An 18,548-nucleotide genomic window follows, 5' to 3' on the forward strand; every position below is an offset into this window, starting at 1 on the left:
TGATTGGACTCTCTAAATTGCCCCTAGGTGTGATTGTGAGTGCGGATGTTTGTCTTTCTGTGCCCTGCGATTGGCTGGCAACCAGTTCAGGGTGTCCCCCGCCTACTGCCCAAAGACAGCTGGGATAGGCTCCAGCACGCCACGCGACCCTTGTGAGGATAAGCGGTATAGATAATGGATGGATGGATGGATGTTTGATGTTGTTGTCTTAAGGAATATTTCGCTGTGGAAGCGTTAATTGACTCGTGCCTGCAGCCAACAGAATTTTCTGTCTTATATGGAAAACGCATACAGTTGAGGTGATTTTTTTTTTCTGTTGTCATTAGCTAATTCAGCGGACCATCGTTTTGTTTGTGCGGCACGGTGGTCGACTGGTTAGCACGTCCGCCTCACAGTTCAGAGGTCGTGGGTTCGATCCCAACTCCGGCCCCCCTGTGTGGGGTTTGCATGTTCTCCCCGTGCTTGCGTGGGTTTTCTCCGGGTACTCCGGTTTCCTCCCACATTCCAAAAACATGCATGGTAAGTTGATTGGACTCTGTAAATTGCCCCTAGGTGTGATTGTGAGTGCGGATGTTTGTCTCTGTGTGCCCTGCGATTGGTTGGCAACCAATTCAGGGTGCCCCCTGCCTACTGCCCTAAGACAGCACGCCCCGCGACCCTTGTGAGGATAAGCGGTATCGATAATGGATGGATGGATGGATGTTTTGTTTGTCATTTCTCAATGTCAGCCAAGCTATCGGGAGCACATTGGTTTATAAGGCTGAGCCAACGCTAGCTAGCATTTAGCATTTTTGAAATTTTTGAAGTTAACAGTATAAAAGCTGGAAACTACTGATAATGTATACTGTAATTCAATTTTTTTTCAAAAATGATTCACATTTTTTTTCATATTATTTGCCAAGTTATAGAAATGAGTATGATGTTTAATTAACAGTAATAATAACAATATTCATCATCATCGTCATCACCATCATCATAATGTAGGCCTGTTGCCGCATTTGTAGCCTACTTAATTTTGGAGGCTTCTTTTTTAACTTTCAGTTGAACCAAACACTCATATAACTTTGCCCTTTCACCAGAGTTTTACACAAGTATCTGTAGTCAGTAGTTGAGCTTATAAGCACATATTGGCTTACTTTGGCCACCTCTGATAATGGTGTTGTAGCATAAAGGTCAGTCATCCTCCTCATCTCCGACAGTATAGCCGCCTGCAGAACCAAGCGGGGGTCCCCCGCCCATCTCTTGAGCGTCTTTCCCCACCACCACGCGGCGCACACGCAGCCCACTGCGCGTAGCGTGCGTCAGTCTTTGTGTACCCACCGTGGACTGAACACGATGACACGCTGAACAAAGAACGCGGCTGTGATGCGCCAAAAGCGAGACAATTCCACCTTAAATGCCGTCGCGAGCGCCATCTTCGGTCCACCTTAAGCGCACATTGTGGCCGACGAACAACGAAGTGCTTTGCGGGCTTCCGTAGCGGTCCTCCAGCCGGGGAGTCGCACTCCGCTTCCAGCTTTGACACTGCAGCGCCACTTGAGGAACAACAAATACACACGTTATCCGGGCCGAAGCCCTAGGAGAACATGTCCGGACCTAACAAGTACCGAGAGTGGATCCTGGAAACAATCGACTCTCTCCGCTCGCGGAAAGCGCGTCCAGATCTGGAAAGGATTTGTCGAATGGTCCGGAGACGACACGGGTCAGACCCGGACCGAACCAGGGCAGAACTGGAAAAACTGATCCAAGAGCAGACTGTGCTTAAAGTTAGCTACAAGGGTTCCATCTCGTACCGGAACGCGGCCAAGGTGCAGAGGAAAAGCAGAAAAAAGAGTGAAGACCCTGTGAACAACAACAACAACGGCGACAGCGCGCTCAGCTTCACCGACCAGGAGGACGACTCGGAGCCCAGCCCGTCTCAGCAGACAGCGGCCAGCAAGAAGCGCGGCGCTCCCTCCAGCCCGAGGAGCGGAATTAACGGGAGCATCGGCGGCGATGGGCCGGTGGCGGCCCGCCTTGAAGAGCAAGAGAAAGCAAGTGCAGCCACGGGAGCACAGGAAGTGCGTCCCGGTACCGGTCGCGACGATGCACTTGGGCGAGACAAGCAGCCGGGTCCGTCCGGGGATGACGCCCGCAACCAAACTTGCGCAGGAGGCGCCAGCATACACAAGCATACAGTGGCCCCGCAGACCAAACTTCCAGTGGAGGGAGGGGGCACGGGATCCAACTCGGACCTGGGCGACCGGCTCGTGGCTTCAGTTCGCAGCCTGTCGGGGGGGAGCCACCGAGGGACCGCCGCCGTCCCTGCCGCTGCCGGCATAGGCCCCGTGAAGCCGCTGGGGCTCAAGGAGATTTTGGGCTGTCTGAGCAACCAGGAGGAGCGTCTCTTCGAGGAGAAGCTGACCAGGGGCAAAGTCAAAGTGGTCATGGAGAGAGAGGTGGCCAGGGGCAGGCTGCGCAGGACCCGCTGCGGGAACATTACTCTTCCTCTCAGGGGTATGACGACGACCGAGGCGTCCGCCGGGAGTCTTGCAAAGAGCGCTCTGCAGCCCGCGATAAAGGTGGGCGACGTGAACTTAATATTTGCAACACGTCCGGGCCCGCGCGGCGCGGCGCGGCGAAGCGCTGTCTGCTGTTAAATTAATGAAAGCTGGTCGAGATCGTGCACGTTGCAACGTTACGCGCTCCACTTCACCGAATCAAATTGAAAAAAAACAATCAAACAAAAAAGATACTGCTGCATAATGTAAATCTTTGTTTGTCATTTATTATAGTGGGACGTGTCTGTGGGACAGGCGTGGATTTGCCCGTTTTTGCGTGTGCTTCAAGCACAAAAGCTGCAGGTTACAGCTCAGGAGCGGCTCCCAGGAAAAAAAAAAAAAAAAAAAAAGGAAATATCAGCCCCATCTTTAATTCATATTTCCAGTCTGATTTCATGGCACTATAGTACTACCATTACTACTACTACTAATAATAATAATGGGAATTGCTCCATCGATAGCTCTCATCCTCATATAGGTCGTGCAGACAATCGTAGGGCACATAAGGGCAATTTAGAGTCTTCACTTAGCCTAACATGCATGTTTTGGGAATTTAAGAGCGAAGCAAGAGAACGTGCAAACTCCTCCCATAACGCCTGATATGAGATTCAAATCCTCAACATCAGAACTGTGAGGCGGATTTCTTAACCCAGCAGTGCTACACAAGACCAAATCATAATAAACATAAATAAATAAAAGAAAAATAGTTGTAAGTGAGCATAAATCATCGTTCATATTAAATAACCTTATCGTTCATATTCAAAACAATAATGTGACCTATCATATGCCATACATGAGAGAACAAAAAGAAGAAATCTACTAGAGGGGCACTTGAAAATATAAAATAGAATGTACAATAAGATGGTGGCAACAGTGTCCATACCTTAAAAATACTTTTTTTTTTTAATTGTATGAGACTGGACTGGTTCTATAATCTGTGTTATCTGCACGTTCTGGTCCAAACTGAAGCAACATGGTGAAGTCCAAACAAGTCTTCTTTTTTTTTGGTTTGTTTTTACGTCTTTCAAAACACTCTGTCGTTGCTGCACTTGCCGTCTCGTCAGGAGATTGAGCCGATAGAAGAAACCAGTGAAGATGATGGTGTGCAGGAGGACAGTGAAGAAGAGGAGGATCCTAGGAGTTCTAATGAGGAAGGAGGACAATCCCTGGTCGCCATGACAACCGCAGCAGCCCCGGTTGGGAAAGTCAGTGGAGATAGTAAGATCCGGAAAGCGACGGAAGAGAGCCTCTGTCATCATCCGCATGGTGACCAAGGTGCCTCTTTGTCAGAGTTCAGGAAGGATTAATTTCATCGTTTAATAAAGGCTTTTTCTCACAATTTTAGTATGTTGCATATCCTGGCCCTCCTGCACAATCGAATGAGATCCCTGATAAAAGATTAATAACAATTGCTCCCTCTCCGAAGATAATATTGCTTGATTTGATTGAAACTGTCAGACAAGTACTCATTTCAAAAATATGTTTAGTACTGTGGTGATGTGGAACCGTACTGCATCGCATGGAGAGGTTACAGGTGTTACTATTACAGGTATTTGTGGTTAGCTAAAGTTAGCAAACGATTAGTTACACCTCTCGGTGTGATTTAGTTTAGTTTTACTCTAATGCAGGTATTTTCAATTAATACCTCTACAGTATAACAAATGGCAGTCAGGGATGAGATTATACTGTAGATTGGGTCTCATTCGATTGTGCGGGTGTACCTAATATTGTGGCCGGTGAATAACCGTTAAATCTCTATTTTGTGGAAAATGTTAACTTCCTAATCCTCCCCATATGTCTGATGCCTTTCCCAGTCATGGATCCCCTCAGTGGGACTGGATGTTCACCTCCTCCATCTATGAGCTTCACAGCATATGTGGAAGAAAGACCTGGCACACCTGATCAGCCACTTATGGATATGCAGGTAAAACCGCTAGAAATCTAGTTATTACATTCGAGAATGTCTCCATTTGGTGACTTTGTGAATGCCCGTGTGAATGGTTGTCACTGCTGCAGCTCCCCACAACGCTGAACATGTTAACAGTATGGAACATGGATGGATGGACAATATACAAGGACATACAGATCGATTAATCAGTCGGCTGATTTTATTGGTCGATATTATTTCTTCTCAAAGTAGTCATAGTTGGCCGGATATACAATATTCTTACTTTCTCGTAAAACAGTAAATGTTTGGCGTCGGAGTCACTCAGAATGATAGAATGATGTCCTGGTACCATTTTGCACTCGATGAAGCTCTGAGTGACTGCATTCAATCCAATGAGCATCTTTTCCAGAAACGTGACGTGAGGAAATCAAGCCAAACACATTTTTTTCAAGAATATGTTTTATGCAAGCCCACTAGTTGAAAGAAGTCATTGTGATAAAATTATGTTTGTGGAGTAAGAGTTAATCCACTTGTTTTTAGCCACGTCAGGGGCCGGCCATTTTCTCACTTCTGTTGACTGAAAATGACATCAGAACTGCCCAGGGCTCAGGTAACGACCAATCACGGCTCAGCTTCAGAAAACAGGTCAGCCCCCAGAGATGGCTAAGAACAGGTGGATTAACTCTTATTCCACAAATGCAATTTTATCACAATGCCTTCTTTCAACTAGTGGGCTTGCATAAAACACATTCTTGAAAAAAATATGTTTGGGTTGATTTTCCTTTTTAAGTTTCAGCATTTGCATGATAGTGGACACTCTGTCTCTCTGTATGTTATATTTCAAATGCAACTCTCTCCAAGATGCCATTTTTTGACATCTGAGAAAGGTGTCTGTTTTTCTTTTGTAATCATCACTTCACGGCAAAGACAATAAGGAAGTACAAGAAATTTGACTTAATGTTAAAGGGCATCATGCACAAATAATGTTTTGCCAGTAACTTCACTTATTGGGCTCTATTTTCATAGACAGCGCTCAGGCTTAAAAGCTGGTGCAGCTTGATTTTATTGCCTGGGCAAGTCTAATTTCGTGTGTTTGGGAATTTGGCAGACCACGCTGTGCCATGCTGAGCGTTCTGGCAGACCGAGGGCATTTTCTTTTACATGCCTCCACAGCACTTGACAATCTGGTGGCAGAAAGTAGACTACACATTAGATCAGCTGGTAGCAAGCCTAAGTAGTGGCGCAGCTAGTGTAACTCAATTTTGGTGAATTTGATTGAGGTGTGCGCAGACAGATTCAAAGATCTGCGGAAAGGCTGTATGTGTTGTATGTTTTTAAAATCATCCCACTGGGCTGCGGCAAAGTTATGGAGGCAAGGCAACACGTTGGTAGGGTGGTTAGCACATCTGCCCCACACACTTGAGGTTGAGGGTTTGAGTATCAGCTACTGTATGTCAAGTATGGATGTTTTCTTCATTCTTGCATGGATTTTCTCTGCGTATTCCAGCTTCCTCCCACATTCAAGAACATGAGCCTTTTGTTCATTGAAGACTCTAAAATGTCCATAGCTGTGTGAATTTGACTGTGTTTGTCTAATATTTCGAATAGTATCGATAATGGATGGATGTCTAATATTTATACGTGCCCTGTGATTGGCTGGTGACCAGCCCTGGGTGTACCCAAAATCGGACAACAGTTGTAGAAAAGGTATGGATATTTTCAGAGATGTTAAACATTGAATTGAATCGGGTCAAACTGAACCCAGGTTATTAAAACATTGGATGGAGAAAATACTTTTTGGTGTGGGTAAGAGTTTTTTGGGGCCCATGACTTAGAGCTGTGTTCATGTTGATTTTGCTCTGGTGCATTTGAGAGTTTTTTGCTTTTTTTTTTTTTTGGGCTGTTTGTTGGGTTTTTTTAGGTGTGTGTGTCAGGTTTTTGGGGCAAATGTGCGGTAAATGTTATTTGTTATTTTTATTTTTATATGGCACATTATTTTCATTTCATATATTAATTTATTTATTCATTTAATTCTTTCAAAGATAAGAAATGAAAGGGGGCAAAAAAAAAGAGTAAAACTTAGATCTACCCCAAATCAACACAAATAAATGACGGCTACAGTTAAGGCACATTTCAAACAACAATTTTACAAAACATAACTAAATTAATTCAATATCATAATTTCTTCCGACGCAGCAATAACATTGACGTTTTTTACATACATCTGGTTACATAATAACATAATCAAGGGGCCACTAAGAGTGTGGTCGCGGGCTGCCACCAGTTGCCCATGCCTGCACGACACTAACCTGTGACAAGAAGGTGAATGTACATTATTCAGAAATTCATTTCATCTGATTTTTTTTTCTTAGTTGTTGCTTTTCAAAAGCTTACTTGTGCTGTATGCAGCATATCCAGATGTGCACATTACGTTACATAATTTGTCACAATGCAACATCATTCTTCTTAATATACTTTATTTCAGAGGTCAGCAATGTGGTGCCTGCAAGACCACACGAGTGGCCTGCGGGCCTGTTCCAAAAAGGAGCTCACCAGTGTTGGGACATTGTGATTGATTTTGTAGGAATGTGGTTGAAGTGATTATTTGCAAATGTAAACCTTGGCGGACATTATATTGATATTTTTCTGTTTCCTAAGCATTGTGAGAAATCATTAACGTGATGACTGTCTTCACATTGATTAATTATTGATAATAACATTATAAAAGGTAATTTGATCAAATTGATTATTTCAGAAGTATGTGCATCAATTTGGTAGCCCTTGGCTTACCCAAGAAGTAGCTTGGTTACACCTGCTTTAGTTTATTATAAGGAAGTTACGCTCAGGCGGCTTAGCATGATTTCATCTGTTACGCACTTTGTCCATGTGTTAACTGAACATTACTGGTTTCGTCAATAATAATGAAAAACTTTTCTTTGCATGCAGAGTCACATCCACACCCAGTCAGGTTTTAACGGTGAGTTCCTCTCTCTTTCTCAGTGTGTGCGTGCATGTGCGTGTGTGTGGGTGTGTACATGTGCGCGTGCGTCTGTTCACATTGATGTTAGCAACGAGAGCAGGGAATAAAACTCTTTTTTTGCGGGGTAGGTGTTGAATGTAAGCCAGAAGCAGGCGTGTCTTCATGCCTGCTCACACCCACTGCGTCCCCGAGAGATACTGGCCTGTCTGAAGAACAAGGGATGAACGATGGAGTCAATAATGGAGGGTGAGCACAGACATTTCTCATCCATCCATCCAACCATCCATCCATTTTCTACCGCTTATCCTATTTAGGGTCACGGGCAGACAGGTCACCAGTTGATAACAGGGTGCACAACCATTCACACTCATGTTTACATCTAAGGACAATTTTGAGTCTTCAATTAATTAGAAACAGGTTTTGGAATGTTGTAATGTTGTTTGCCTCCAGCAGGGGTCACCAGCCTAATATAAACTGAGACTTCTTGGTTAGTGAGTAGTGCAAGGGCTACCACACTTAAATAACAAGTCTGCTCATGATCCTAATGAGGACAAGCGCTGTAAAAAAAATGCATGGATGGGTGACTAAAGTGATGTTTAGATTATTTTATATGACATCGATATACAGACTATTACTCATCCCCCCCAAAATACAGGTTAATACATCAGTAAAGTAGTCAAGATGTAATGTCAGAACAAATGAACCTGTCATAACAATGAAAACGAGACCTTTGCTTGTGATACATGTTTAAGAGGGGGATTGGTACCAAAAGTGCTTGTAATATCTCCGAATTATTAAAAGTGAAGACAATTTGCATATATTTAGGAAAGAAATTGAAGGTAATTCACGTGATTTGCCTTCACGGGCCACATCAAATGTTGTGGCGGGCCGGATCTGGCCCCCGGGCCTTGAATTTGACATCTCTGGTGAAAGCAAAGCCAGGGCTTACCGTTGTGACACTGACAAATCCATATTACCGAGCTGCAGTCTACTTTACATCCAAAGTAGCAGAAAAGGGCACCGGGCCACTTGCGGTTCAGTTGTTGATCAACCAGCGCAAAATATGGGCAACCTTGCACCATGCCACCCTCGACCATGCACCATCCTGTGCCCTACCCTATGAACTGGTGGGCACAGTGTAAATTAAGTGCAGAGCCTAAGCACCTTAAAATGTATAGAAAAGTACATATTGTAGTGTCTGTGTGTTAAACACATAGAAGTGCCTTTTTCGAGTATGCGTGTGATTGTCTGGACGTGAGCTGTGGCCGACAGGAGCTCCTGCATGAGAGGTCATTGTGTTCATTTGTTTTACCTTCCGCCAATCTATAAATGGCTGTTAAGTGTATCGATTATTGTGACTTTCATTTCCCACACGTGAGTGAATTACAGTAAGCAAGTACTACTGTAAACCTATAAAAATTATGGCTTAGAAATCAACGGTATAGCAGGGGCTTGAACAATGAACCTCAATATAGCGAGGGGACACTAATTAACTGATGTAAATCAATTAATTCAGTTCTTTAAATTTGTAGGTTTCTAAACATGGAAGGGGCCAGGGGGAGCCCGGTGGACTGGACTGTGTCTGATGTGGTCGCTTATTTTACCATAGCTGGTTTCCCTGAGCAGGCCGCTGCTTTTGGGACACAGGTGAGGATGCAGCTCGCTTTTTACCACCAGGGGGCAGCACAGACCAACTCAACAATTGCACATTTTTCTTACAGTTTTGTACATTTCTCCCTTTCCAACTACTTCATCTGGCTGTACTCTTTCAGGAAATCGATGGAAAGTCTCTTCTCCTCATGCAGCGTAATGACGTTTTGACTGGCCTTTCAATCAGGCTTGGCCCCGCCCTGAAGATCTACGAGCGTCACGTGAAAGTTTTGCAAAAAACACACTTTGACGATGAAGACTGTACATGAAACACATAACACATATAGAATGTAACCCATACACACACTCACACACACCCACACACACTATTCGTCAGCAGGGTGGGTTCCCTTACGTCGTCCGTCACGGCCAAAAGAGTAAAGTGCCCGGCTCTGTGTATATATACACACACTTAACTTCCAGGATTAAAAAAAAAAAAAAAAACACATTTTCTATCACTCTGTGCACAATCTAATAATGTCTCTTTAGTTATTGACAAGACTCTTTCTAAACAATTAGAATTACCCCATTTATTGCTTATACTGTACAGTTTATTTGTCCTGAGTCAAGATTCGAAGCCCGAACCTCCTAAGTGATGTGCTAACCACTTTTGGATACAGTTTCTTGTTTATGTCACACAAGGAAAAAGCTCATGTTATCTGCATTGTGTGCGCAATGATGACATGGGTGATTCCTTTTGTAGAGGTGCGGGTGTTCACTAACAAGTAGATTATTTTGCCCACAAAAGTCACTTGCTGTTTTCATATGCATTTTATTGTCACAGATGATATGTAGACAGACAATAATAATCATAAAGGATGACTGAGATTAATATTAGGTATGATTGTAAGGGACATTAATAGTACCACCCCTGAAGTTCAGTTTTTATCAAAAACTAATCAGAGTGGCTATTAATCTTCACCTGTTATATGCAACAGGAGTTTTGAGACAATCCAAACAAAACTATGATAGAATTGAGGATTTTTGTTGGTTTCCATTTTGGAACTTGTAAAACAGCATGAAGCCAAATAATGCAGTGTTTTTGTGCTAATAATAAGAATACGAAGAAGCAGAGACTATCATCATCAAACAAAAACATTGTTAACAAAATGATCATAGAACCTCTGTTGCCCAAGCGTACCTAATACTGTGGCCGATGCCCATGGAGAGCGAGATTCTAACAGTATATCCCAAAGCAATCTCGTACTAGGCTCAGCAAAATACAACATAATTCTTCCCTCAAACAAACAATTGATTTTGTAAGTTAAATATATAACATATACTTGTAAACAGACACACCAGCTAAGTCAACAGAGCAAATAACTTAACAATATGTAAATATGTAAATGTATTCTGGCCTGTTTGACAAGAATTTGTAAATAACATACAAGCAGTGCTGCAACTGAATCACACAGGTTCAAGTCAATCAGCTGCTGTCACGCAAGCAGCCTTGAAGACAAAACTCGTGACAAACATTCAAGCTTCTACAGTTTTACAGCACAGAAGTGCTTATTTTGTTATTAAAATATCTAAGTTTGGTTCCATTTTAGAAATGCTGCATGACTACCTCTTTCTTTTGCCCAATTTCCACTGTCTCTTCAATGTCCAAGAGCACATTTTCACTTCACGTCGAGGTGTTTGATAAACGTTTTACAGCAGTATGGGTGTTAAACATCTTTCTTTTGGTTTTCACATACAGTCATGGAGTCATGTTTTGTCCTACTTGCTTGTTATTTGCAAAGCCTTCATAATAAACCGTGAACAAAAGAAGTCCCTCATATGTCTCCTCTTTGTGTGAATAGTGATGCTCTGCTCTGACATTGTGAAAGCACAGTAAGTTATAACTGACATGTCCATGTGTGAGACTTTGAGTGTATGTTTGTGCATAGTTGTGTGCATACGCTGAGGTAATAAAGGCGCCCAAGCAGGTACATGCAGTACCGTGGAAACCTTAGCCATGGGCAATTACAAAGAGAGGGGGAGGGAAAAAAATGTTCACCGGACCCGGAATAGGAGGAGAAGCGCACATGCAGGAACAAGAACATGACACTGTTGGCACTGATTCGAGGGGAAGGCAGATCATACCGACTAATATAGTCTGACTGGACCCAGAAGGACAACTGAAGGAAATGAGAGCGGACAAAGCAGAACAAGCTTCTGTGGGAGAACAGTGAGTTCAGTTTCATCTGAATTTGTCTCGTACTAAGAAATTTACTGAATAATCTCATCGGGTATTTGCCACTCTGCTGATGTGGAACAAAATCTGGTAGATTTATTTGCACCTATGCCATATGTCATTTGGCAGATGGAAGTTCTCAATCATTCTCATTTGCATAATTTAATACCCAAGCTCTTAAAAGTATTTACAACCATACCACACATTGTCACTCCAAGTGTTATATTCTATTTCATATGCTCTTGTCCAACCTGTTGCAACAATGACCCTTTATCTTTACTCAGGACTGAAAGCGTGTGGGTTAGACATGCAGAAAATGACTGACACAAACGATCAACTGTTCATCTTATGGAACTTGGTTCTCAACTGTTGTCACACTGGGACCCACATATTCCTATTGTCGGGACAGTGCGACACACGTCTGTTAAATTTAATTGTATTTTTTCAGGGCGGCACGGTGGTCGACTGGTTAGCACGTCCGCCTCACAGTTCAGAGGTCGTGGGTTTGATCTCTGGCCTCCCTGTGTGGAGTTTGCATGTTCTCCCCGTGCCTGCGTGGGTTTTCTCCGGGTACTCCAGTTTCCTCCCGCATTCCAAAAACATGCATGGTAAGTTGATTGGACTCTCTAAATTGCCCCTAGGTGTGATTGTGAGTGCGGATGTTTGTCTTTCTGTGCCCTGCGATTGGCTGGCAACCAATTCAGGGTGTCCCCCGCCTACTGCCCAAAGACAGCTGGGATAGGCTCCAGCACGCCCGCGACCCTTGTGAGGATAAGCGGTATCGATAATGGATGGATGGATGTATATATTTAGAAGTGAAGAACGTTAAAGAAAACAAAGTATTGGTCAAAATAGCCTTTAAAAGCATGTACTTTCAACAATAACTAAATATGCTTTCATGTTCAAAGCTCTTCCAGAGCCCCTTATCAAGTAACTGAGATAAACATGGCAAATGTATGTAAAAAAAAAAAAGAATACTGTAAAATGTTGGACTGAGCCATGCCATGCCAAGAAAAGTTTTGCTTTTCTGCGAGTATGTGACGCTCACCCAAAAAGGTTTTTAATTGCCCATAAATGCCACAAGATGGCAGCAAAATACTTTTTTTCTATTAGACAAGACTAATGCCTGTGACTCCTCCCCTCATATCAACATTGTTCCTTATCCACAATATGTTAAATCTTGGCACCAAAGCAGTATTTACAATATACCAGCATAAAAACCAGCATAAAACAAGGTCCTGAAAAATTCAAAACTCAAAGAAACAGAACAACACCAGGAGAAACAAAAACATGACAGCGACAACGATCCAACAACGACTGAACGAAAACTAGGAACTTAAATACAGGTATACTGACGAGACAATGAGAAACACCTGGGCGAGACACACAAGGTAGGAAGGAGCTGATTGGCTAACACTAGAGGGGGGAATGTACACAGTTGGACACAATCATTAACGAGACAGATATACTGAGAAAACAAAACTGGAAAAACGCAATCATGACAAGTTTGTCAGTGGAAGATGACAGTAAATTGTTCAAATCGTTATACCCCAAAGTTTCTGATGCATGTCAGTCAAAATATATTTTTTTTTTCCCCAACAGAAAAAGAGCCGGAGACAAGACTCTCCAATGACTCTCCAAACAAGTCCAATGTTGGAAGCATATGAAATATTTCACTCTTGACTGAAAATAAAAGCCCTTTCGATTTACTTCATTTGAACACCGGTTACATGATTACGTAAGAGGGTAAAACTATGTCAGTTTTCCATATTTTGATCATGTGCAAATAATGTACATGATCAAATACATTTGGTACAGGGGAGTTCCATTCCGCATTTGCACACGATTACAGCAAATATGTAGCTGATGACCATTTCTAGGCAATAAATGCAAAACAAACCAATGAAAAACAGTAAATGTGGCAGTAACTGAGCATGCTTTCTTGTGCCACGTGTCCACAAATTTGTACACTGCTGCCAAACTAGTCAATTTTGCACCATTCATAACCTCGAAATGCTGTATGTTGGTATCATTGTAAACCGAGGACCCCTTTGGAATTTTCTACTTTCTTTTGGGCCCCAACCCAACATTTGAGAATCACTAACTTAGACGATAGCATTATTTATAATGAAGCACCATTTTTGTTTAGGTGAGCAAGAGAATAAATAGCATTGTCTTCATGATGTTAGAACTCTTTTCTATAACATACAGTAGGTGCTTGCTGCTACTGTAAATGCAATCACGGCATACAGTAATATGAAGGTCTGAATTTATTATTTACTATCAAAGGATAACATGCACCATTTAAGTGAGGGTAATCAAGGTGTTGCACAGACCTCTTTGTGTTTGTTCAAGAAGATTATCCACACTCCAGAGTTGCATAGAAAAAAACAGTTTTGACATAAAGAGATACAAATCCTTCATTCTGCATGACCTATCAGCCGAAAAGGGCAGGTTAAAAAAAAAAAAAAAAAAGACGACAACCCTCAGGACGCCTCATTGCCAAAATACACACCGAATGAGTCATCAACCAAACTATTGCAGACATGACAGGCGACAGGTGGACGCTTCTCCGTCATATATTCTGTATTCTATCTATGCAATGGAACATTTTACTCACTGCTCGGTATCTCTCTTTCTCATAGTTGCTATCACACCAGTGCACCTGTCTGTCTACCTGCCTGTCACAGAAGCTTTCTCCAGAGCGACACGTCTGCCAGCAGGCTTAAGGCCCTGCGCACATCGGGAGATGTGGTTGAAGGGGACTGAACCGTCACGCAGTGCGCGGGGGTCAACAAATAGTTTTCATGAGTGACCGACCCTTATACTACTGGTACTTTTGCTGTTATATATGTAAAACGTAAAGTATATAATCACATGTGAATGGCATCGCAAGCGCCTGCCGCACGCAGAGCTACGCAGCCGAACGCAATCAATCACGAAAAAATACAGTTGGCTACTCAGGTCTGCATACCAAGCGATTGACCCTTGCACACATGACTGATATCGCTGAAACAGTAAAACGTTTTTGCAAAATATACTACTGTATTATATTGTACACCTCGAATTATGCACACCACAATTATAGAAATAGTTCGGGATTATTGTAAGACATCATATATATACTGCTTATACTGGGTTAACTTAATACAGCTTGATAGCGGCCAGCTGGATCTCTCTTCATACCCATGAACGTTTGTTTAACTTTGTTAGTGAAAGCTCCCGTGAGAACACGTGACTTTTTTTGATTGGCCATTACATTGGCAATGTCGCATTGCCATTTACCCATGATTCAAATTTCAAATTGTGGCAGAAGTAATAGCCGATGACTGGCCACTCTTGAAAATTAGCAGCAAAACCCCACAGACTGGGTGACAGTTTAGTGGCATTCAGTCACATTGCTGAGTGCGTAGGGCCTAAGGTGCTGATCTGTGGCCATGGAGGCTGAATAAAAAATAGAGGAGACGAGACCGGGTATCTCATGGAGTGGGATTGTCGAGTTGCTTATTTTGCAGTCACGCCTTGTACTATCATGCGTTTAAACTTTGATTCTGATTGGTATCTGCTATCAGCTGAAATCCACCCAGTCCACTACTCAAAACAGAGTCAGGCTTTGTGTGCCTGGTACAAAATACAGACTGAGTCAGTGGAAGATTAAAAACAAAATAAAAAGTTCCCTAAAGGGCGGCTGTGTGTTTTGCAACTTCAGCCTTTGGAGTGGGAACACAATCAAAGTACTGTATATAAAGATATTAATAGTGATATATTCAGACCTTGTTTTTACATTTGTGTAAATCTGTACACTAAAAGTGTAAATCTGTACCCATTAACAATGGTAGTTAGTTAGTTAGTTAGTTAGTTTCAAGTGGTTATTTGACATGAGGGAACAACACATCTAACCAAGAAAATCCTGTTTTCTATATTAAACTTTTGTGGACCTTTTGGGGACTATACTTAATATTGTAACAAACCGGTTTCATCCATCCATTATCGATACCGCTTATCCTCACAAGGGTCGCGGGGCGTGCTGGACGCTATCCCAGCTGTCTTCGGGCAGTAGGCGGGGGACACCCTGAATTGGTTGCCATCGCAGGGCACACAGAGGCAAACATCCGCACTCACAATCACACCTCGGGGCAATTTAGAGTGTCCAATCAACTTACCATGCATGTTTTGGGAATGTGGGAGGAAACCGGAGTACCTGGAGAAAACCCACGCAGGCACGGGGAGAACATGCAAACTCCACACAGGGAGGCCAGGATCGAACCCACGACCTCTGAACTGTGAGGAGGACGTGCTAACCAGTCGACCACCGTGCCGCCGCAAACCGGTTTCAGGCATTGATTATTTCAAGTTCAAAAGGGTCGTATAACATGCTGGGCTAAAATTAATGTAGTTGGACAGTCGGAAATAATTTAAAGATATACAGTACACCATCTAATACGGTGTCATTAAAAAGGGCAATTAAAATAATATGACAAAAAACACATTCGGCAGACTATACCAATTTCAATTGTGGAGAAAAACATGTGGAGATGCCGTAAATGAGACAAGTAGACGAACGCGAATTGTGTGTGTCTTTACTCGCCGCACAAAACTTTTTACTGAGCAAGCAACAAGCTACTCTGATTCAACACCCCAAGCCAACCCCCCCACCCCCAAAATAATAATTAAAAAAAAAAAAAAACTCCTTCAACCCATTCAAAATTAGCATCCCTTGAATCCAGTCACGTCCCTTTAACGCCCAGAAGGCGGTCATTTGACTACTTATGCTTTACATTTGACGTCACAACGCCACATCACCTGCTATTTTGGCAGGGAATGGTCAATTTACAAATTAAAGTCTTATACTTGTAGCCATCAGAGTTGTTTGTCAAATATCACCCAGATTTGTCGTTCAATAGTTGTTGCAAAATAAGTTGTAAAACCCCCTGGGCGTTCTAGTGGTAGAGGTTCCTGGTGAACCACACGTAACTGTCATTTTTTTAATGTAAAATTTAACCAAACCATGAAAAATAAAAATTACAAAAATAACTCGGCAAGTTAAATATTTTCCCAAACAAAAAGTGTATGCAACTCTTCAATTGTTCACATGTGGCTTTCTTAAAACACCATAAAGTTGTGCGCAAAAACCAACAACTTGACAGATTTAGAGCAGCATCAAAATTGTCGGATATACCTGAAAACTCGTAGCGGAACATCGTTGTTTTGTTTACAGGGGAAGATATTGCTCAAGGACTGTATTTTTCAGATGTTTATTTCCGGTACAAACGGAAGTAGATACAAGGGGCTTGTGTAGGTGACCGAATGGCGGATAGCTGAAGCATTTTTGATCATTTTCGTCCAGCATTGAGTAAAGGCAAATCTACTGAACAATTTTAAAGTGTTTACTCTATAAAGGATACAATGGGGGCCCACCTGGCCAGACGGTACATCACCGAGACCGACACCGAACCAGACCCGGCGAGGAAATTCGAGTTCGACCCCCAGTTTGGCTTTCCTGAAAGGAAAGCGCGAGGTTTGTAGTAAGATCTTGTGCGACATTAGTGCATCGGATGATTGCAATTGTATATTTCGCTTGGTGTCTGAAGCGCGTCTATTTGATCTATTTGATCTATTTGATCTTGTATAGTCGAGACGTAATCTCGCGATAACTACAGTTAGGCCTGTGCATTTTGGTGCTGCTTCAAGAAATAAATCGGCATTTATCGTAATGTAGTAGAAGCTGCATTTTAACTCTGGTTCCAATCTTTTCTAGAAAAAGAGACTTAATAAAAAATAAAGACTGAATTTAAGAGTGATCATATCTGGGCTGTTGAATTAGGACTGTTGTGCATTTTACATTTTGAACATAGGTGTGATGTCATATTTTTAGCAACAAAAACGTCAGCACGTTTACCTCACAGTTGTGATGTTCTGGGTTCGAATGGCGTTCCTCGAGTTTGCATGTCCCGACTTCCTTCCACACCACAAAAATATGCATGTTCATTTTTATTTATGACTCGAATTGACTAAAGTTTTGAATTCGAGTTATATTTTCTACGATTGGCATGCCGATTAGTTTATTGTGTAACCCGACTCTTGCCCCAAATCCAGCTCATCTGGTACCTTTGAGGACAGCGCCTCAAAGGTCGCGGGGTGTGCTGGAGCCTTCGGACAGTAGGCGGGGGACACCCTGAATTGGCTGCCAGCCAATCGCAGGGCACACAAAGACAAACATCCGCACTCACAATCACACCTAGGGGCAATTTAGAGAGTCCAATCAACTTACCATGCCTGTTTTTGGAATGTGGGAGGAAACCGGAGTACCCGGAGAAAACCCACGCAGGCACGGGGAGAACATGCAAACTCCACACAGGGAGGCCGGACCCGGGATCGAACCCATGACCTCTGAACTGTGAGGCGGACGTGCTAACCAGTCGACCACCGTGCCGCCTGGATGGATCTAATTAATTTTAATTGTTTTAAGTGTGTCATTGCTGAGAAATTATTCTGTAACGCAAAACAAAGGACTATTATGCTCACATCACATCGCAGTTCTCAGATAACTAACACATTTACAAAGCATGGCAACTAATAGTAAATAGTTACTACACATGCAGTGTTAACCAGCATTATAATCCTGAATGAAGTCATCACAACAAAACATTTCTCAGCATGAACTGTTTATCCTCTGGTTTGTACATCACTTCTGCATAAAAAAGCACTGATGGTGTGTGTGTGTCTCTTGCAGAGATGGTTGCGACCCAGGACCAGATGAATTTGGCCCAACTGCCTTTGGAGCAAAGGGACTATTGTGCTCATCACCTCCTGAAGCTCATGAAGTGCAAAAGAGACAACTGGCCGAACTTCCTTGCCTGCAAACATGAGAGACATGACTGGGACTACTGTGAACACCAGGAGTGAGTATTCCCATTAAAAGTTAGTGTATTGTCAGTGGTCGCTCTTGCTTGATAGAATATATTTGACCAAATAGGGAAAGGTTTGATACCTTGCAGTTTGCCAATTGCCAAAGCTAATGTTCCAAAAACATCACCAGTTCTAATGACACACATACTTTAGCGTTCTGTAATTGTCAATGCTTAAACATTGTATCTTCAAAAAAAAAAGTGTACTTAATGTATTTGTTTTTGTCTCTAGCTATGTGATGCGGATGAAGGAGTATGAGAGGGAGAGGAGGCTCCAGCTGAGGAAGAAGAGAATTGAGGCCCAGGCTGAAGCTGCATAAGGAAGCACATCTGTTCCCTCCTCTCTGTATATAACTTACACTGTTCACATTAAACAGTGTTGCTTAATCACATTAAATCAGTCTTT

The 18,548-nt window shown here is 42.6% G+C and overlaps 2 protein-coding genes across 3 annotated transcripts; both read left to right on the top strand.

Moving 5' to 3' along the window:
• Nucleotides 1–1,461: 1,461 nt before the first annotated feature.
• Nucleotides 1,462–10,831, top strand: samd1b (sterile alpha motif domain containing 1b). Of its 2 annotated transcripts, none has more exons than XM_086034709.1 (7): nucleotides 1,462–2,561; nucleotides 3,605–3,815; nucleotides 4,355–4,464; nucleotides 7,375–7,405; nucleotides 7,537–7,654; nucleotides 8,941–9,055; nucleotides 9,181–10,831. In XM_086034709.1, the coding sequence occupies exons 1-7, from the start codon at nucleotides 1,587–1,589 to the stop codon at nucleotides 9,325–9,327; spliced, it is 1,707 nt and encodes a 568-aa protein (XP_085890835.1). In that variant the 5' UTR covers nucleotides 1,462–1,586; the 3' UTR covers nucleotides 9,328–10,831. The 2 variants fall into 2 exon arrangements, with proteins under 2 accessions (XP_085890835.1, XP_085890836.1); XM_086034710.1 differs by having other exon boundaries at nucleotides 3,605–3,758.
• A 5,630-nt stretch (nucleotides 10,832–16,461) lies between these two features.
• ndufb7 (NADH:ubiquinone oxidoreductase subunit B7) lies at nucleotides 16,462–18,539 on the top strand. The gene is made up of 3 exons (XM_086034596.1): nucleotides 16,462–16,752; nucleotides 17,968–18,136; nucleotides 18,375–18,539. Exons 1-3 carry the CDS (start codon nucleotides 16,641–16,643, stop codon nucleotides 18,460–18,462), a joined length of 369 nt encoding a protein of 122 aa, XP_085890722.1. The 5' UTR covers nucleotides 16,462–16,640; the 3' UTR covers nucleotides 18,463–18,539.
• Nucleotides 18,540–18,548: the final 9 nt, after the last annotated feature.

The sequence above is a fragment of the Filicampus tigris genome, chromosome 6 (genome assembly GCF_054856515.1).
Source record: "Filicampus tigris isolate MCC_2025a chromosome 6, RoL_Ftig_1.0, whole genome shotgun sequence".
NCBI classification, from domain to species: Eukaryota; Metazoa; Chordata; class Actinopteri; order Syngnathiformes; family Syngnathidae; genus Filicampus; species Filicampus tigris.